Source organism: Dama dama, chromosome 8 (assembly GCF_033118175.1).
Source record: "Dama dama isolate Ldn47 chromosome 8, ASM3311817v1, whole genome shotgun sequence".
NCBI classification, from domain to species: Eukaryota; Metazoa; Chordata; class Mammalia; order Artiodactyla; family Cervidae; genus Dama; species Dama dama.
The window spans coordinates 49,555,614-49,578,052 of NC_083688.1; the positions used below are offsets into that span (position 1 = coordinate 49,555,614).

Genomic DNA, 22,439 nt, shown 5'->3' on the forward strand with positions numbered 1-22,439 from the left:
TGTGATGGGGATCGCATTAAATTCATAGATTGCTTTGGGTAGTATGGAAAATAGGCATATTCTATATCTTCTGATGCCACAAAGTCAATAACGTGATACATTGTGGCGTCCAACTCTAAAGGCACAAGAAGAAGAAAATGGAAGTGGACCTGGGCTCAGTTCCAGTGACAGAGCCTGGCCTCTGTGACACAAGGCTGCTCTACCTGACCGAAGACAGAAGTTGGGAGCTGAAGGACATGGGAGCGTCTGGGGAGATGTGAGGGAGTCTGGTGTTCCAGGTGAACAAGAAGTCAGGGGTTCATTGAGGGCTTGGACCTCCATTCAGGAGGATTTGCAAATGCTAACACATTCTGATACATAGCTTTCCTCAGAGTAAGTAGTGTGAAACACTCCATTAGTACAGAGAAAAAAAGGTGAAATAGATCCTGAATCCTCCATTTCACTTAAGTAAAACCTAGCTCATTTCTGAACAGGTCACAACATTATGAAATCTATTTCTAATCTCTAAAGGAAGAAATGGTAACAAGTCACTGCTTGAGATTTTGTTGTTGTTGTTCTTCCAAAAATGTAGTTCTTTGAAAGCCTCCTCTAGGAAGTATTTATAATTCCTCATGTATTGCCTTTTTTCTTCCACACTATAGGGCAGAGGCAGTAGAATAATTATTCCCAATCATTTATTTCTGCTGAGGTAAACATGGCGGGTAATGCCAACACTGATTACATGTACTGGAATTTATTCAAGCTCTGGCAGTTTACCTGGATCTATACTTTCCCATTCTTTTTTTTTTTTTTTAAACACTTAAGAAAGTATGGTATTGGGTAAGCCAGAATCCAAATTAATTTTTAAAGCACTAAATTACCCTTTCATTTCATGCAAGGATGCTCATGATAAAGGACAGAAATGGCAAGGACCCAACAGAAGCTGATGAGATTAAGACAAGGTGGCAAGAATGCACAGAAGAACTGTACAAAGAATATCTTAATGACCCAGATAACCACTATGGTTTGGTCACTTACTTAGAGCCAGACATCCTGGAGTGTGAGGTCAAGTGAACTTTAGGAAGCATTATGAACAAAGCTAGTGGAGGTGGTGGAATTCCAGCTGAGCTATTTGAAATCCTAAAAGATGATACTGTTACAATGTTACACTCTGTATGGCAGCAAGTTTGGAAAACTCAGTACTGGCCACAGGACTGGGGAAGGTGAGTTATCATTCTGGGACCAAAGAAGGACAATGCCAAAGAATGTTCAAACTACCATACAATTGTGTTCATTTCACATGCTAGCAAGATAATGCTCCAAATCCTTCAAGTTAGGCTTCAGCAAAACGTGGGCCGAGAACTTCCAGATGTACAAGCTGGATTTACAAAAGGCAGAGGAACCAGAGATTAAATTGCCAACATTTGTTGGGTCATTGAGAAAGCAAGAGAGTTCCAGAAAAACATCTACTTTTGCTTCATTGGCTATGCTAAAGCCTTTGACTGTAAAGATCACAACAAATTGTGGAAAATTCTTAAAGAGTTGGGAATACCAGACCTCCTTACATGTCTCTTGAGAAACCTGGATGCAGGTCAAGAAGCAACAGTTAGAACCAGACACGGAACAATGGACTGGTTCAAAATTGGGAAAGGAGTTTGAGAAGGTTGTATATTGTCACCCTGATTTTTTAACTTGTATGTAGAGCACATCATGTGAAATACTGGGCTGGATAAAGCACATCTGGAATCAAGATTGCCGGGAGAAATACCAACAACCTCAGATATGCAGCTGATGTCACTCTAATGGCAGAAAGTGAAGAGGAACTAAAGAGTCTCTTGATGAGGGTGAAAGAGGAGAGTGAAAAAACTGACTTAAAACTCAGCATTCAAAAAACTAAGATCATGGCATCCTGTCCCATCACTTCATGGCAGATAGAAGGAACAGGTGGAAGCAATGACAAGTTTTATTTTCTTGGGCTCCAAAATGACTGTGGATGGTGACTGTGCCATGAAATTAAAAGACCCCTACTTTTGGAAGGAAAATTGTGACAAACCTCAGTTCATTCAGTTCAGTTCAGTCGCTCAGTTGTGTCTGACTCTTTGCGACCCCACGGACTGCAGCACGCCAGGCCTCCCTGTCCATCAACAACTCCTGGAGTTTGCTCAAACTCATGTCCATTGAGTCGGTGATGCCATCCAACCATAACATCCTCTGTCTTCCCCTTCTCCTCCTGCCCTCAATCTTTCCCAGCATCAGGGTCTTTTCCGATGAGTCAGCTCTTTGCATCAGGTGGTCAAAGTATTGGAGTTTCAGCTTCAGTATCAATCCTTCCAATGAATATTCTGGACTGATTTCCTTTAGGATGGGCTGGTTGGATCTCCTTGCAGTCCAAGGGACTCTCAAGAGTCTTCTCCAACACCACAATTCAAAAGCATCAATTCTTTGGCACTCAGCTTTCTATATAGTCCAATTCTCACATCCATACATGATCAATGGAAAAACCATAGCTTTGACTAGATGGACCTTTGTTGGTAAAGTAGTGTCTCTGCTTTTTAATATGCTATATAGGAGAGTGAAAAAGTTGGTTTAAAACTCAACATTCAGAAAACTAAGATAATGGCATCTGGTCCTATCACTTCATGGCAAATAGATGGGGAAACAGTGGAAACAGTGGCTGACTTTATTTTGGGGGAGCTCCTAAATCACTGTAGATGGTGACTGCAACCATGAAATTAAAAGACACTTGCTCCTTGGAAGAAAAGTTATGACCAACCTAGACAGCATGACAAACCTAGACAGTTTATTAAAAAGCAGAGACATCACCTTGCTAACAGAGGCCCCCTACAGTCAAAGGTGTGGTTTTTCCAGTAGTTATTTATGGATGTGACAGCTGGACCATTAAGAAGACAGAGTGCCGAAGAATTGATCCTTTTTACCTGTGGTGCTGGAGAAAACTCTTGAGAGTCCATTGGACAGCAAGGGGATCAAACCAGTCAATCCCAGAGGAAATCAACCCTGAATATTCATTGGAAGGACTCTTGCTGAAGCTCCAGTCCTTTGACCACCTCATGCAAAGAGCCAACTCACTGCAAAAGACCCAGATGCTGAGAAAGACTGAAGGCAAAAGAGAAGGGGGAGGCAGCGGATGAGATGGTCAGATAGCATCACCAACTCAGTGGACATGAATTTTAGCAAAGTCTGGGAGATGGTGGAGGACAGAGAAGTCTGGCGTGCTACAGTCCATGGAATCACAAAGAGCTGGACGTGACTTAGTGACTGAACAACAACAAAAGAAAGTTTATATCACCCTAACTTAGGCGTTGACCAGCTAAATCACTAGTTCATGCATTCATTCTCTATTTTATTGATTAAAAAAAAGTTGTTGAGGACCTATCCTTTAAAAGAGGTACCATCTTTATAGTAATTCTCTTGCATCCCCCCCCACCCCAGGTATGTAGTAGTTTTAAGCACATGCTTAAGCATCTCCATTACAAATTATTTGTTCATGCTCTATACTTTTAACATTTTATTCTTTCATTTCTTGAATGCTAAACTTATTGATAAAATAGCAGTGCTAAGGCCTCTAGCTAGTAATTAATGTAATGCATTGGAAGGATCTTGCTGGATGCAAGTCTTTTATTCTCAGTAAAGTGTCATAGCAGATCACTAAGGCAAAATGTCCTTGTTCTCTACCTGCCTCGTGTTCTCGGTAACTTAGCTAGTTCCGAAAAGGTATTTATAACCTGTCTGTATGTGAATGTCATTCCGTACAATCATTATTCATTATCTGAATATGATTGTCTTTTTATGTAACACTGTTGTTCTCCTGCTTTAGTAAGAAAGCCATGTTTTCATGCTTGAGCTATTGAAATAAGTCCTGACAGAAACTCACCTTTTAAAGTTAAATTTTCTTATTCTTTCCCAATATATTCAGTTTTCTATTTGCCTTCCATCACACAACATTTGTCCCACAACATTTAAAATACCATGAGGAAAAATTATCTTAGAATTAGGAAAATGGATTTATCTCTAATAATAATCGTCTCGTACTTGTTTTCAGCTTTTTGCCCTTTATTGTGCTTGAACTGACATGGTGACTAAAGACGCAAAAAGGTTAAAAAATATCTCAAAATTTATCACTTATGTAACATACCCTTGTTATTAGGAGTTACCTTAATCAATTAGATATCTAGAGATCTTCACTTGAAGCAGAGTCTCCCAATACCAGCCACTTTCTAACAGCTCCAATGAGAAACCCAACATCTCAGCAGAGCCTGATGCTTTTTCCCTGCAACGTGTCACTTTCTACAAAGGAATAGAACATAATGGATACTTAATACTTAAGTAAGTTAATAATTCACCAAAGCCGTAGGTATGACAGAAATTTGAAGTGTTCTCAAAGCATAATTTCAGAAAAAAATGTTTAGATAAAAAGTTAATGGTTTCTTCATTATATAACAATAACAAGAAGTCACATTTTAAAATGTTTTGTCTGCAGGGTATGGATATTATAACAATATTATTGCAAAAAAGCTATAACATTGCAGCATGCTATGAAGAGTCAAGCTATCTTCCAGTTTACCTTCATGCCTGTTTATAAAGGCACCTTCTGTCCACCCCCATAGGCTCTCTTCCGGACGGTAGCGATGATGGTGCCCGACTACGCCATGATCGCCGAAATCGTCCTGTACTCCTGTGGCTTTGTCACAGCTCGGCCACTCTCAGTGAAGATTGTGGCTACGTATCGCCTGTGCTCAGAGCAGTTGTCATCACAGCATCACTATGACTATGGAATGAGAGCTGTGAAGTCAGTGCTTACCGCTGCCGGGAATCTAAAGGTAGAAAACTCAAGTAACTTCTTATTCATTCATTTTCTGTTTGTACATCTCAGGGCCATGTGTCTTTACAGAGCTCTAATAACTGATTGGTTCCATCAACTGGAAAGAAAGTTCCCTATTGTACTAAAATAGCTGATCATTTGCACACATGAGAAAGGGCATTTTATGATTTGTAAAACCTTAGCCATGTGATTAGTGATTCGAGTTCCATCCCACAGTTTTAATTATATGAAACTGAGTACTACTGAGGAATAAATTTCCTTGCTGCTGAGAAGTACTTTGAAAGCATTTAGTCTATGTGAACATATGTAACTTTAAAGGAAACAATGTATATATAATTAACACATACCTACAAAATCCCTAGACATTGTTATTTAATATAATTATACAATTGCACCCAACTGTGGACTAGCAGTAATGGATTTGCAAAGTGCAATGGTAAAAAAATCTACTTGCTAAGGCAGGAGACACAAGAGAAGCAAGTTCTATCTCTGGGTCGGGAAGATCCCCTGGAGTAGGAAATGGTAACCCACTTCAGTATTCTTTCCTGGAAAGGTCCATGGACAGAGGAGCCTGGTGGGCTAGAGTCCAGAGGGTTGCAAAGGGTCAGACGTGACTGAGCGTGCACACACACCTACCACCAGTAATGGATTTGCACTATAATGTGTACATTTTAAGATGGCATGAGTCATAACTATATTGGTAAAAAGGCCAAATATTTTAAGATTTGGGTAACTTTTCATTGGAAGTATTTTTCAGAAACATAAAGTATAACTGTTCTTTTTTTATGAAAGTAAGCAAGATAGGCCATGTGTGCTAAGTCGCTTCAGTCGTGTCCAACTCTTTGAGACTCTGTGGACTGTAGCCTGCCAGGCTCCTCTGTCCATGGGATTAATTAACAGCAAATTGCAAACTTTGACCTTGTAGCTTATAAAAATTTACATGTTCATGACTGTGGGAGATTTTAAAATATATCCTATGTGATTAAAAACAATGGCATGCATTTTTGACTTCTGTAATGATGTTACCAAGAATTCTGATATATAGTGGTGATATTCTATTTCACATTTGTCTGACATGACTTCAAGTCATTATTTGTAGTAATAAACAAATGCAACCAGAAGCAACAATTTGTATTAACCTGACATGTCATGATTGCATTGTGGTCAGATAATGGGAAAGATAATGCTTTGCCCTGCTGTATGTCATCACTGACATCTTGACTGTGGAATTGAACTATTAAAGTTATGCAGCAAATGAATTCTGCAAATGAATCCTATCATTCTTTGTCAAAAGCTAATTTAGAATTGTTGAATGTGTTGGCTTGAATAGTTTGAAGTTTGTTTCTATTTTATCAGGAAACAATTTAAATGTTTGTTTTAAGATGATAGCCTTTTGACAAAACAGACTTGTTAGCACTTCATAATTGATGTGTGGTCAGGTTGATGCAAAGACAAAGTCCATATTGGCAGAGCTGGCTTTTGGTTTGGGAGCTCTGATAATTCAGAGACAGCAGGATTTAACTGCCAGGCGTCATTGACTTTGTAAAGTTAAAGCCAGTTAAGTAGGAGCATGGAATTTACTAGAAAGATTCCAGAGAGCAGGATGAGGGTTCTGGAAACCTAAACTGATGATGGTGGGAATAGCTTTGGTGTGAAATTTTGGGTAAAGTATAGAAGTTGAGAGAAACATTTCTGAGTTCAGATTCTTTTGTGAATTACATGAACCGTCTTATGGGCATGAGCAACAAACTGAGTTCAGCCAGGTTTTTAGTAAACCCTGGGTTTACTACAGGTGTTTTGGAATTTAATATGTATTTTCTGAAGAACCTTCCACTCAAGTGACAGAGCGTTAACCAGCGCTCTCCACGCTGCCAGGGGACACACTCAAGCACGCTAGTACCAAGGGTGCACTCAGAAGGTGACGTGCCGCCCTGCCTTCCCACTTACGGTCAGGTGGCTTGTTCCCAAAACTTTCTGAAGCCACTGGGAGATGTTATTGTTGTTATGCCCTTTATTTAATTGTCAGTGAAACTGATGGTATATGGGCATGAAAAGAAGAGGTTTGTTTTTATGAAAACTGAGTTCCTTGTTCAAGAAAGACAGTAAAGATGAAATGCTAAAAAGTTTACTTGGAATTAGGTGTGGATAAGAGAGGTAAGACTGAAAAAGAACAATTCATGAGGATGCTACATTTAGATCGTCTCCTAAGTATCTTTGAAGAGAATGATTATCTTTAAAAAACAGAAACAACGAAACAAAAAAATCCAGAGCAATGATTCATTATTGATTGTTTTTGGTTTTGTTTTTGTGCAAGAAAAATTGTGCAGAGCTCCACCCTCAGAGAAAAAGCCTTGGCACCAAAATATGGGCAAATGAGTGAATATTTATATGTTTTAACTTTAAATCTTTTAATGAGTCCCCATTTTTAATGATTATTTATACTTTATCAACTGACTGCTGGTTTTGAATGCATAGGACAAGCAAGGTCTTACCCAGGATAGAAGCAATGACAACTCCCAAACTCTTTGAAAATCATGACCAATAGCTTTTTACCCAGAGCATCTGTGAAAAGGCAGTTAGTTCATCTTAGAATTTCATTATAAACTAATATAAAATTCAACAAGTGTAATTGACAGTTTCTAAAATTAATAACAGCACAGTGAAATGAAAATAAATAACATCTTTGCATGGGTTGGAATGCCCTCTGGGCCTGGGTGCTTGTGTGTGTGAACATGGAGGGAATGCAGTTAACAGATGCAGATGTTATCATGAGTATATTTTCTTTCAGCTGAAATATCCAAATGAAAATGAAGAAATTCTGCTGCTTAGATCTATTATTGATGTAAATTTGCCAAAATTTTTATCCCATGATTTACCACTCTTTGAGGTAAGAACATTTTTTACTCTAATGTATCAAAGTTCTTATAATAATGTATTTATCAAGTGTCCAAGTTTTCAAGTCCCATTGAGAAACTTCCACTGTAGAAAACAGAGAAACATAGGTCACCCCATGTTTTATTTGAAATGTGTTTAGCTAGCTTTTTTTACTTATTGTGACAAGTTAGGGTTAGGGTTAGGGTTAGGGTTTACTTGTTGTGACAAGTAACTTTTAACAACTTGGGATTTTTTTAAGTAGTACTTTTTTTTTTTCTACTGCAGAATATAATCACACAAAAGCCACAGAATGTTTGCTTATAAATTTCACTAGGAAATAGACTCCATGGAGGAAAGAAATTGGTCAAACACACCACTGAATTCCTTACACAGAGGGGTACTTTGCAAATGTTTGTTAAAATTAATGATCGAAGAAGTAAAAAATAAGCTTAATTTCTTCAAAAGAGTGCAGTGGCTTTTATGAAATTGGTTTTTTTTTTCAGGATAATTTAAGAACTAGGTTTAATAATATTGTTGTATTTTAAAAATTAGATTATAAGTAATTGTAAAGAATTATGAGAGTGATGGTTAAAGTTCCTGTGTTGTCACGTGATGTCATTGTTTTTCTTTCCCCGTTCTCAGTAGAAGTGACTGGGGGTGGTGGGCGGCTGACCTACGGTAGAGTTACTCTATCTTCCCCTGCCGTGCGGTATGGACAGTTAGCTTCCAACGTGTGGAGACTGAGATCAGAGGACTCTCGTAGGGAAGACAGAAGTGATGCTGCCACTGTGGTGTGCTCCAGGGCCCTTAGCTATCCACAGGAACAGTGCTTCATCATTCTAAAAGAAGCTCCGGTTACTATTTGGAGTTGACAGTGCAAATATTTTATAGATCAAGTTTTCAGGGAGTTGGTTCAAAATTTCTTGTTAAAAATCACCCTCAGTTTCTTTGGTACTAGTACACTGTACAGATTTTCCAGGAGTAAATATAAGTAAAGCTATATTTATTTTTATAAAGTAGAGGTATATCTCATTTAGATGTATTCTCCTATAGCTGTGTATTCATTCAACAAATATTTCTTGAGCAATATTTCACAAATGGAGCATTACTGGCATTTTCAAATAGGACACTTCCCTGTTGTGAGAGACTGTCCCATACGCTTCAAACTCTTGGCATCCCTGGTCCCCCCCAGTGTCTCTGGACTTTCACAGTAATACAACCAGAAGGACAGCTCCATGTATTCCCAACTCTCTACCTGGCAGAGAGGAACTGGTGAAAGGAATTGGTCTTGATTGAGAACCACTAACTACCAGATATGATCTGGAATTGTCTGCTTCTTTCAAGGTTAACCATAAATAATTTGAACAATCTGAGAAGATATTTTTGCTTACTTAGCAAACACCATGCGTTTACAATGGACCAGACCCTGTCCTAAGAGTTTTATGAATAGTTACTCCTAAGCACTGGTGGCTCAGATGATAAAGAATTGCCTGTGATGTAGGAGACCTGGGTTCGACTCCTTGATTAGTAAGATCCCCTGGAGAAGGGCATGGCTACCAAGCCAGGCTTCAGCAATATGTGAATCGTGAACTTCCAGATGTTCAAGCTGGTTTTAGAAAAGGTAGAGGGACCAGAGATCAAATTGCCAACCTTCGCTGGATCATCAAAAAAGCAAGAGAGTTCCAGAAAAACATCTATTTCTGCTTTATTGACTATGCCGAAGCCTTTGACTGTGTGGATCACAATAAACTGTGGAAAATTCTGAAAGAGATGGAAATACCAAACCACCTGACCTGCCTCCTGAGAAACCTATATGCAGGTCAGGAAGCAACAGTTAGAACTGGACATGGAACAACAGTCTGGTTCCAAATAGGAAAAGGAATATGTCAAAGCTGTATATTGTCACCCTGCTTATATATGCAGAGTACATCATGAGAAACACTGGGCTGGAGGAAGCACAAGCTGGAATCAAGATTGCCAGGAGAAATATCAATAACCTCAGATATGCAGATGACACCACCATTATGGCAGAAAGCAAAGAAGAACTAAAGAGCCTCTTGATGAAAGTGAAAAAGGAGAGTGAAAAAGTTGGCTTAAAGCTCAACATTCAGAAAACTAAGATCGTGGCATTCTGTCCCATCAAAATGAAGTGAAGTCACTTAGTCATGTCTGACTCTTTGCGACCCCATGGACTGTAGTCCACCAGGCTCCTCCATCCATGGAATTTTCTAGGCAAGAATACTGGAGTGGGTTGCCATTTCCTTCTCCAGGGGGTCTTCCTGATCCGGGGATCGAACCCAGGTCTCCTGCATTGCGGGCAGATGCTTTACCATCTGAGCTACCAGGGAATCCCAATACTTCATGGCACATAGATGGAAAAAAAGTGGAAACAGTGGCTGGCTTTATTTTTGGAGGCTCCAAAATCACTGAGGAAGCACAGACTGGAATTAAGATTGCCAGGAGAAATATCAATAACCTCAGATATGCAGATGACACCACACTTATGGCAGAAAGTGAAGAGGAACTAAAGAGCCTCTTGATGAAAGTGAAAGAGGAGAGTGAAAAAGTTGGCTTAAAGCTCAACACTCAGAAAACTAAGATCATGGCATCTGGTCCCATCACGTCATGGCAAATAGATGGGGAAACAGTGGCTGACTATTTTTCTGGGCTCCAAAATCACTGCAGATGGTGATTGCAGCCATGAAATTAAAAGATGCTTACTCCTTGGAAGGAAAGTTACGACCAACCTAGATAGCATATTAAAAAGCAGAGACATTACTTTGTCAACAAAGGCCCATCTAGTCAAGGCTATGGTTTTTCCAGTAGTCATGTATGGATGTGAGTGTTGGACTATAAAGAAAGCTGAGTGCTGAAGAATTGATGCTTTTGAACTGTGGTTTTGGAAAAGACTCTTGAGAGTCCCTTGGACTGCAAGGAGATCCAACCAGTCCATCCTAAAGGAGATCAGTCCTGGGTGTTGATTGGAAGAAGGACTGATGCTGAAGCTGAAACTCCAATACTTTGGCCACCTGATGTGAAGAGCTGACTCATTTGAAAAGACCCTGATGCTGGGAAAGATTGAGGGCAGGAAGAGAAGGGGACGACAGAGGATGAGATGGTTGGATGGCATCACCAACTCAATGGACATGGGTTTGGGTGGACTCTGCGAGTTGGTGATGGACAGGGAGGCCTGGTGTGCTGCGGTTCATAGGGTTGCAAAGAGTCAGACACGACTGAGCAACTGAACTGAACTGAACCCACTCCAGTATTCTTGCCTGGAGAATCCCCTGGACAAGGAACCTGGCGAGATACAGTCCATAGGGTTGCAATGAGCCGGACACTACTGACCGACTAACAAGCCCCCAGTAGGACAGGAGCTATCATTATCTCCATTTTACAGATGGTGTAACTGAAGTGCAGAGTTGATGTTTCTTGTGGTCTTGGCCAGTATATGACAGAAAGAGAATTGCAGCCGCTCAGCCAGGCTACATCCTACTGCATCATCTTTGTGTCTCCTTTGCCCAACTTACTGCTCTGAACTGGAGTCAGTTTCTCTGTAACAGCATTTAAAGAATTAAGTTGAAGTGTGGTTAAACTGAAAATTTGTCAATTCTAAGGTATAACTTGAAGGCATGCTTTCATGTTAAGCTCTTTTGAATTTTCACTTTCACTTTCAGCGTGAAAAGAATAGTTGTATTTCTGACATAGGTTGCTGTGAAGTGAAATGAATGTCACTCAGTCTGTCTGACTCTTTGCAACCCCATGGACTGGGGTCTCCAGGCCAGACATGAATTCCCCAGACAAGAATTTTCCAGGCCAGAATACTGGAGTGGATTGCCATTCCCTTCTCCAGGGGAATCTTCCCAACCCAGGAATCGAACCCAAGTCTCCCACATTGCAGGCAGATTCTTTACCAACTGAACCACCAGGGAAGCCCTAAGTTGCTATAGTGCTTATGAAACAACCTTAGTGGTTTATAAAGGAATGTTTCTTAGACCTTGAAAGTGACTTTATATTTTCATATAAACTATATGTGGAATTATAATTCTTTCCAATCCTATATTATGTGATTATATTATTTTTCTAAAGCTTCCATAACAGAGCACCACAAACTTGGTGGCTTAAAACAACAGAAATTTATTTTCTCACAGTTCTGGAGGATAAAAGTCTGAAATAAGCTGTTGGTTACCTCTGAAAGAAGGTAAAGATTCTTTAGGAAAGAACCCTTCCTTGCTTGTCCTTAGCTTCTGGTGGCTACTGACGATCTTTGTGTTCCTTGGCTTGTCATTGGTGGCTCCCGATGGTTTTAGCTTCTGTCCCCATCACTAGAATGGCCTTGTGTCCCAGGTGTCTTTGAGTCTGCATCTTCCTCTCCTTTCTGTTGTATAGATACCAGTCACTGGAGTTAGGGTCCAGTAGGATCTCATCTGATCTAATTACGTCTGCAAAGATCTTATTTCCAGATAAGGTGACATTCTGACATAAATTTTTGAGGAACACTAAAAGGATTAACATACTACCCACTACACTTATTAAAATACTGTTAAACTAATTTTTATGTATGATATGAGGTATGCATTCAAGTTCATTATTTTGATAAATCCAGGTATCCTGGCATACTTTGTTCAAAGACTATTTTTTTAAATCTTTGCTGGATTGTTTTTGCTTGAGAATGAGTTTTCATATGTGTCTGGATCTATATCTGGTCTCCCTCTTCTGTTCCGTTGTTATATTTTGTCTATTTTTATGCTAGTATACTGTTTTTATAATAAGCCTTGAAATCAGATAATGTTCATCTTTTAACTTTTTAACTGAAAAATATGTAAAACTACAACATCTGAAAGAGAAAATAGGAGAAATCCCCTGTCAGTTGGGTTAGGAAAAAATTTCTTGAATACACCACCAAAAGTACAATGCATGAAACGATAAATTGATAAAATAGGCTCATCAGAATTAGAAAGTTTGCTCTTTGAAATACACTGTAGGAGGATGAAAGACAAGTTAAAGCTACAAAGAATATTTGCCTATTAGAGGTATGGTGAAGCACTTGTAAGTAGAATGCTTAACAAATGGTCAAAACTTACCATGAAGAAAACAAACCAATTAAAATAGGCAAAAGATTTGAGATTGAGCAGCCTCCGGGAGATGGTGAAGGACAGGGATGCCGGGAGTGCTGCAGTCCTTGGGGTCATGAAGACTTGGACTTGACTTGGCGACTGAAGATCAACAACAGCGGAAGATTTGAGCAAACATTTCACTGAAGAAGATACACATATGGCACAAAAGTAACGCAAAACTGTTACTCTTTAGCAAATGCAAATTGAAGCCATAGCAAGCTACTGTAACACACTTGTTAAAAATACTAATTATACCAAATATTGAAACTCTCATACACTGCTGAGGGGAATTTAAAATAAGAGGACCATTTTGGAAAGCAGACTGTTTCTTCAAATGCTAGACACATACTTGCCATTGTCGTGTTAGTCTCAGTAGTGACTGACTCTCTGCGACCCCATGGACCATAGCCCACCAGGCCCCTCCGTCCATGGAATTCTCCAGGCAAAAATACTAGAGTGGGTTGCCATTCCCCTCTCTGGGGGATCTTCCTGACCCAGGGATTGAACCCAGGTCTCCTGCATTGCAGGCAGATTCTTTACCATCTGAGTGTACTATCCAAGTATTCCACTCCTCAGTATTCACTTGAGAGAAATGAAAGCTTTTGTCCATACAAAGACTTGTGTACATGTTTATGGCATCTTTATTTATTCCCAAAACTAAAAACAATGAATATGTCCACCAGCAGGAAAATGGATTTAAAATCTGGCACCTCAGGATGGTGGACTACTTCAATGCAGTGAACCATTGATAATATGCAGTGACATGTTTGAGTTTTCAAATCTTTATGCCAAATGAAAGAAGCCAGATTTTAAAAAGTAGTACACATAATGTGTGATTTCATCCACATTAAAGTCTAGGCAATGAAAATAAAAAGAGAAACAGAAAGCAAATTAGTGTGTGTGTTGATTGTCTGGGAATGTAGGTAGGTGTCAAGGAGAGGAAAGAGGAGGATTACAAAAGATCATAAGGAAACTTGTGGTGATGGTTGATATGTTGATTATCTTCATTGAGTTGGTGGTTTCACTTATCAAATTAGGCCCTTTAAATATAAGCAGTTCATTGTATGTCAGTCATACCTCTATGAAGCTTTTAAAAATACTGAGCTATTATTTAATGGCTCTATTTTCATCAGTATTAAATTTGAGGGTGTGAGAAATTTTATCAAGTTTATAAACATATACATATGTGTATAGATGTACACATATACATACAAACATATATAGAGAGATAATATGAGAGCTTATAGCTATATAATGTTAATATTAACATCCAAATCATCTGTCATCAGGGAATTACTTCAGATTTGTTTCCTGGGGTGAAATTACCAAAACCAGATTACAACGATTTGCTGGGAGCTATCAAAGACAACTGTGACTCCATGAATTTGCAAATGACCAGATTCTTTTCTGAGAAGATTCTTCAGATATATGAAATGATGATTGTTCGTCATGGCTTTATGATTGTTGGAGAACCATTTGGAGGAAAAACCAGTGCATATCGTGTCTTAGCTGGAGCATTAAATGACCTATGTGAAAAGGTAAGTGTGGTATTAATCCATTAATTTACCAATAATCAGCTTTGTGTAAGATAGAATGTATGGTCACTTAAAAGGATATTTTAATGCAGCAACTTAAAATTATGAAAATACAGAGAAAATAGAAAAGTAATATGATTCAAGTAGGAAGTTCAGCATATAAAGAATATGCCACAGATTTGCCTCAAAGCCTTTGGTTCTTTTTTTTTTAAGTTTAATTATAAAGGTAACATGTTCATTGTATAAAAAAGTCTGAAAATGTGAAAAAAACCTTATACTTTCATAGAGTATTTTATAATTTCATAGGAGAGTGTATTTTATTTTCTTAGTGTTCAGATTCATAATGCAAACTTCCTCTAGTGCTGTTAGTGGTACTGAATTGAAGTGTGTGTTGTGTGTATGTGTATGCATTGTATAATATGTATATAAGCATAGTAAATAATGATAATTATATTATTCAAAATTACTATCCTAGTTGACTCAGTTTGATCTACTTTGATAGGCTAAAGCAGTGAGGCTGTTTTAAATTCTCCAACTTATACTGCATTTGTGTCTGCTTATCTTTTTATTTCAAATAGTTTTTGCCACATATATTTCAATGTTTGTAGCCAAATGGGATTTGTATCATTATACCTTCATTGTGGAGCCTCCCCCTTCAGCCAGTATAATATTATGTACTTGTGTTATTTGCCATGGATCCCCTGTGTCTAATTTCAGTATTGCAACCCCTGCTTTTTCCTTGCATACATATTTGCCCACGTTTGTAATTGTGACTCTGACTGTCACTGTGATTTATTTTTTTATGGAGAGTAAATAGTTTGACTTTTATTTTCTCTGTTTGATGGCCTTTATCTTCTCTTTGGGGAATTTAGATTCATTTGTATTTATCATCAAACTGATGTGTGCTTACTTCTGTCATCTCTGCCTTTATGCTTTTATCCTTCCATGTGCTGTCCTTTCTTTGCCTCCCTTCCTTTCCCTTTATCCGTCTTGCCTCCTTTTGCTGAGTTTTTGTTCGCATTCTTCTTCCTTTGTTTCTTTATTATTATAGGAACTAATTATTTTGCTATAAAAAATAAATCTCTAAAAGTCAAATGTGGTGCCACTAAAAGATTTTAAAAGGTGAAGGCCTTATCTTCGACAAAGGAGGCAAGAATATACAATGGAAAAAAGACAACCTCTTTAACAAGTGGTGCTGGGAAAACTGGTCAACCACTTGTAAAAGAGTGAAACTAGAACACTTTCTAACACCATACACAAAAATAAACTCAAAATGGATTAAAGATCTAAATGTAAGTCCAGAAACTATAAATCTCCTAGAGGAGAACATAGGCAAAACACTCTCTGACATAAATCACAGCAGGATCCTCTATGACCCACCTCCCAGAATATTGGAAATAAAACCAAAAATAAACAAATGGGACCTAATGAAACTTAAAAGCTTTTGCACAACAAAGGAAACTATAAGCAAGGTGAAAAGACAGCCCTCAGATTGGGAGAAAATAATAGCGAACGAAGCAACAGACAAAGGATTAATCTCAAAAATATACAAGAAACTCCTGAAGCTCAATTCCAGAAAAATAAACGACCCAATCAAAAAATGGGCCAAAGAACTAAACAGACATTTCTCCAAAGAAGACATACAGATGGCTAACAAACACATGAAAAGATGCTCAGCATCACTCATTATCAGAGAAATGCAAATCAAAACCACAATGAGGTACCATTACACACCAGTCAGGATGGCTACTATCCAAAAGTCTAGAAACAATAAATGCTGGAGAGGGTGTGGAGAAAGGGAACCCTCTTACACTGTTGGCGGGAATGCAAACTAGTGCAGCCGCTATGAAGAACAGTGTGGAGATTTCTTAAAAAACTGGAAATAGAACTGCCATATGACCCAGCAATCCCACTCCTGGGCATACACACCGAGGAAACCAGATCTGAAAGAGACACGTGCACCCCAATGTTCATCGCAGCACTGTTTATAATAGCCAGGACATGGAAGCAACCTAGATGCCCATCAGCAGACGAATGGGTAAGGAAGCTATGGTACATATACACCATGGAATATTATTCAGCCATTAAAAAGAATTCACTTGAATCAGTTCTAATGAGATGGATGAAACTGGAGCCCATTATACAGAGTGAAGTAAGCCAGAAAGATAAAGACCAATAGAGTATACTAACACATATATATGGAATTTAGAAAGATGGTAATGATAACCTTATAGGCAAAACAGAAAAAGAGACACAGATGTCCAGAACAGACTTTTGGACTCTGTGGGAGAAGGCGAGGGTGGGATGTTTCGAGAGAACAGCATCGAAACATGTATATTATCTATAGTGAAACAGATCACCAGCCCAGGTGGGATGCATGAGACAAATGCTCAGGGCTGGTGCACTGGGAAGACCCAGAGGGATGGGATGGGGAGGGAGGCAGGAGCGGGGATCGGGATGGGGAACACATGTAAATCCATGGCTGATTCATGTCAATGTATGACAAAAACCACTACAATATTGTAAAGTAATTAACCTCCAACTAATAAACATAAATGGAAAAAAAAAAACAAAAAAAAGAAAAACAAAACTTGAAAAGAAAGAAAAAGGTGAAGGCGATGACCATGTATTCTGGTATAATACAAAGCCTCAAAGTGATTCATTACCAGGAAGTTCTAAGAGTGACATTGTGGTAAGGTAAATGGGGCTTCAGAGTCTCTGCCTACACCCTGCAGCTTCACACTAGCTCTGCTGCATTTGGGGCAAATATCTTTCTTTGATGGCAGCAACTTTGTCCTGACTGACATATTCTAATAGAGCTTTCCCATGCTTCTGAGTTAAGGATGACATATTGTTGTTCCCTTCCTGGGAACAAAGAAGAAAGCAATGACCTTGAGTTTATTTTACTGCTTTGTATTATTATTCCTGTATCTTTTCTTTGGTTTGGTGTTTCATGCCTCAAGCTCCAGTGCTGGTAGGCAGAAAGCAGCGTGGGAGAGTTGAACTTAGTATGTTGTTATATTCAGGTGTGGCCTGAATCAAATCCCCTACGATTATACAGTGAAAGTGACAGATAGATTCAAGGGACTAGATCTGATAGATAGAGTGCGTGAAGAACTATGGATGTAGGCTCGTGACATTGTACAGGAGGTGGTGATCAAGACCACCCCCAAGAAAAAGAAATGGAAAATGGCAAAATGGTTGTCCGAGGAGGCCTTACAAATAGCTGAGAAAAGAAGAGAAGCTAAAGGCAAAAGAGAAAAGGAAAGATATTCCCATCTGAATGCAGAGTTCCAAAGAATAGCAAGGAGAGATAAGAAAGCCTTCCTCAAATATCAATGCAAAGAAATAGAGGAAAACAATAAAATGGGAAAGACTAGAGATCTCTTGAAAAAAGTTAGAGATACCAAGGGAACATTTCATGCAAAGATGGCCACTATAAAGGACAAAAATGATATGAACCTAACAGAAGCATAAGATATTAAGGAGAGGTGGCAAGAATACACAGAAAAACTACACAAAAAAGATCTTCATGACCCAGATAACCACGGTGGTGTGATCACTCACAGAGAGCCACATCCTGGAATGTGAAGTTGAGAGGGCCTTAGGAAGTATCACTAGGAACAAAGCTAGTGGAGGTGATGGAATTCCAGTTGAGTTATTTCAAGTCCTAAAAGATGATGCTGTGAACGTGCTGCACTCAATATGCCAGCAAATTTGGAAAACTCGGCAGTGGCCACAGGACTGGAAAAGGTCAGTTTTTATTCCAATCCCAAAGAAAGGCAATGCTAAAGAATGTTCAAATTATTACACAATTTCACTCATCTCACACTCTAGCACAGTAATGCTCAAAATTCTCCAAGCCAAGCTTCAGCAGTACATGAACTGTGAACTTCCAGATGTTCAAGGTGAATCTGGAAAAGGCAGAGGAACCAGAGATCAAATTGCCAACATCCGTTGCATCACTGAGAGAGCAAGAGTTCCAGAAAAATATCTACTTCTGCTTTATTGACTATGCCAAAGCCTTTGACTATGTGGATCACAACAAACTGTGGAAAATTCTTAAAGAGATGGGCATACCAGACCACCTGACCTGCCTTCTGAGAAATCTGTATGCAGGTCAAGAAGCAACAGTTGGAACTGGACATGGAACAACAAACTGGTTCCAAATTGGGAAATTAGTACGTCAAGGCTGTATATTGTCACCCTGCTTATTAACTTCTATGCAGATTACATCATGCAAAATGCTGGGCTGGAAGAAGCACAAGCTGGAATCAAGGTTGCCGGGAGAAATATCAATAACCTCCGATATGCAGATGACACCACCCTTATGGCAAAAAGCGAAGAAGAACTAAAGAGCCTCTTGATGAAAGTAAAAGAGGAGAGTGAAAAAGTTGACTTAAAACTCAACATTCAGAAAATTAAGATTATGGCATCCAGTCCCATCACTTCATGGCAAATAGATGGGGAAACAATGGAAACAATGACAGACTTTACTTTTTTGGGCTTCCAAATCACTGCAGATGGTGATTGCAGCCATGAAATTAAAAGACACTTGCTCCTTGGAAGAAAAACTATGACCATCCTAGACAGCGTATTAAAAAGCAGAGACATTACTTTGTCAACAAAGGTCCATCTAGTCAAAGGTATGGTTTTTCCAGTAGTCATGATAGGATGTGAGAGTTGGACTGTGAAGAAAGATGAGCACCGAAAAATTGATGCTTTTGAACTGTGGTGTTGGTGAAGACTCTTGAGAGTCCCTTGGACTGCAAGGAGATCCAACCAGTCCATCCTAAAAGAAATCAGTCCTGGGTGTTGATTGGAAGGACTGATGCTAAACTGAAACTCCAATACTTTGGCCACCTGATATGAAGAACTGATTCATTTGAAAAGATCCTGATGCTGGGAAAGATTGAGGGCAGGAGGAAAAGGGGACGACAGAGGATGAGATGGTTGGATGGCTTCACCGACTATGGACATGAGTTTGAGTAAACTTTGGGAGTTGGTGATGGACAGGGAGGCCTGGCATGCTGTAGTCCATGAGGTTGCAAAGAGTTGGACATGACTGATCGACTGAACTGACCTTAACTGGAAAAAAAAGATTGTGAATAAGTAGAGCACAGTGAAGCTATTCTATATATGTTGTAATGGTGGATACATGGTATAATGTATTTGGCAAAATCCATAGAACTGTCCATAATAAAGAGTAAACCTTGGTAAGACATGGGATTTAGTCAATAACAATGTATCCATAGCAGTTCATCACTCATAATAATGTACCACACCAATGCCAGGCTTTAATAATAAGTGAAACTATGTGGGGTGGGAGGTGGAGGGAATATATGTGAATATATATATATACAGTACTTTCTGTTCAATTTTTCTGTAAATCTAAAGCTCTTCTAAAAAAACTATTAGTTAGAAACATAAAAAAGCTTATGCCCTAGGTCTATTAATATCTCTTGCTAATTCCATATAACAGTTTTCAAGGTTTTAGTGGAAACTGTCAAGTTACCAATATGAACTTTTTCACAACGTGAAAATGGTACATATTTCCATATATTTTAATTATTTAATTTCCACTGAAAGAATGTTTTGTAGCAAGAATCATCCAAGTTCAGCCCATGGAGCAAATTCAGCCCCAGAACTGTTTTTGTAATGCCAATGAGTTTAGAATGGTGTTAACATTTTTAAGGTTTGTAAGGAAAAATGGAAGAGAATATCTAACCTGTAAAGCATATAATACCTACTGTTTATAGATCTCGACCAACATTTACTGCTGCTGCTGCTGCTAAGTCACTTCAGTCGTGTCCGACTCTGTGCAACCCCGTAGACGGCAGCCCACCAGGCTCCCCCGTCCCTGGGTTTCTCCAGGCAAGAACACTGGAGTGGGTTGCGGTTTCCTTCTCCAGTGCAGGAAAGTGAAAAGTGAAAGTGAAGTCGCTCAGTAATGTCCGACTCTTAGCAACCCCATGGACCACAGCCTACCAGGCTTCTCCATCCATGGGATTTTCCAGGCAAGAGTACTGGAGTTTACTAATGTATTCCTAAGTATCTTATGAGTTTTTAAATCCTATTGTAAATGGTACTTCTAAATGTTATTGTTAAGTTTTTAATTGACATTATTTAGGAAATACAATCAATGTTAAGATAATGACCTTGTACTCTGGAACCTTGTTAAATGAACTCTTTACTTCTGATAGTTTCTTTTAGAGTCTTTAGGATTATCTACATACACAATCATGTTTTCCATGAATAAAGACAGTATTCTTTTAAATAAATAAATAATTGTTTTCTATTAAGGGGTTAATGGAAGAAAACAAGGTTCAGATTACGGTTTTAAATCCTAAGTCCGTCACCATGGGCCAGCTGTATGGACAGTTTGATCTAGTGTCCCATGAGTGGTCCGACGGGATCCTTGCTGTCAGTTTCAGAGCATTTGCTGCTTCATCGGTAAGCGCTAACACTTTGCATGTCTGTTTGGAAAGGCTATGAGGGTTCTGATGTTTTCAGTTTCAAGTAGACATTTGTATTTATAGTTCAAGGTACATATTTAAAGTGCATTACTGAATAGTCTGGCAGAGTTTCTATGAAGAGCACTTGTGAGTCTCTACAAAGACGGCCAGAGACCGTGGGGGCAGGCATATCCTTCCTCAGTAAGCACAGAAGAAAGGGCACAGGGAAAGGAGGCTGAGGACAGCATTTCTGGTGCTCATTTTCCAGGCTCGGTGACCCAGCAGGGAGAGCGTCTGAATGACAGGGTCCTTTTGATCCATCAGTGACATTCTCTGCCCTGCTGCTCAGCTGGCTGTCACTGTCCCACCTACTAATTGTTAGATAGACTCCAGTGCTGAGAGACAACTGCAGACCAATCCCAGTGCTTCCCTCTAGTGTGCTGGGAGAGCATGAGCTGTCTGCGGAAAGAAAAAGTGAGCGGTGTGCCAGCTGCCGACCCCTGGGAGGGGGTGGGAACTTAGCCCTTCCTGGCGCACCCTGCGGAGGGGCTGCTGCCCCTCTAAGAAAGGCCACTGACCAATACGTGTTAACTTGGTTGTTATGTTAGCAGTCTCTGCATGGACTATGATCAGATAGAGACAGCTTGTTAAGGCTAGTCTTACAGGAAAAGGGGCCTAGGCTAGAGACATTTAATTGTTTTGTTAAATCTTATATATTCTTTATGTAAGAATATATAAATCTTATATATCCTTTATTCTGACTACCATACATCCTAAATTTGGCGCTCTTTCCTCATTTAAGGACAAGACAGTCATGAGTCAGTGTAATGACAGAAAAACATTAAATCGCAGCGGTGCTTTTATTTTCCTGAAGGATCTTGAGCCATGAATGACACGAGGGTCGGCTGTCTTGGCAGAGATCTTGTGCCGTGTCAGCAGGCACAGGTGGGGCGCACAGAGGCCTGGGGCCACTGACCAAGCTTCTCAGATCCGTTCTTGTCACAGTAACTGTGCTCTGGCCCAGATTAACGTGTGAAGTCTCTAGATGATGTGTGCTATTGCATCATGTACACAGAAATAATCATGAGATCCCTCTCATTTTATGCTTCGCTGCATAGTATGTGTTATATTTTCCAGGAAGCTACATCCCATAAGTATTAGTCTCAGGAAGGTTAAGTAGCTGTCCCCAGGTCACACAGCTGGGAAATAGTAAAGTCGGATGAAAAGTGAAGTCTCAGTTGTGGCAGGGCCCACCTGCTCACCGTCGGGGGGGCGTTTCTCAGAGTGGAGCCTGACAGGCATAGGAACCCAACCGCAGGAGGAAACGTTGATCTGAAGGTTTCCTCTCCAAGACAGCACACTCTTCCATGCTTCCTGAGCACGGCCAGAGCTAGCTTCTGAGGGTGGGGTGGGCGACCTGAGTCCAGACAGACCCACTGTCTCCTGGATTAATGCTTTTGATCACAGGATGGAGACGTTGTTAGGGTGGATTCAGATCCCTCACTCCTTCAGCTCACGTGTGCATTTGCTGCAGGTGGACCCGGGGCATCGTCTTGTGTCCACGGGATGGCTTCTCCATAAGGGTCTGGAAAAGAGAATCAGTTTTTCCCTTTGTGGGACTGTGAACATTATATTGATA

At 39.6% G+C, this 22,439-nt stretch overlaps 1 protein-coding gene across 1 annotated transcript in view; it reads left to right on the plus strand.

The window, feature by feature from the left end:
- DNAH7 (dynein axonemal heavy chain 7) overlaps nucleotides 1-22,439 on the plus strand; it is a 249,362-nt gene that overhangs the window by 96,412 nt on the left and 130,511 nt on the right. Inside the window, exons 27-30 of the mRNA XM_061147985.1 lie at nucleotides 4,605-4,817; nucleotides 7,608-7,706; nucleotides 14,100-14,348; nucleotides 20,649-20,798. Of these exons, the coding sequence (XP_061003968.1) occupies nucleotides 4,605-4,817; nucleotides 7,608-7,706; nucleotides 14,100-14,348; nucleotides 20,649-20,798 (711 nt within the window). The remainder of the gene's footprint in view (nucleotides 1-4,604; nucleotides 4,818-7,607; nucleotides 7,707-14,099; nucleotides 14,349-20,648; nucleotides 20,799-22,439) is intronic.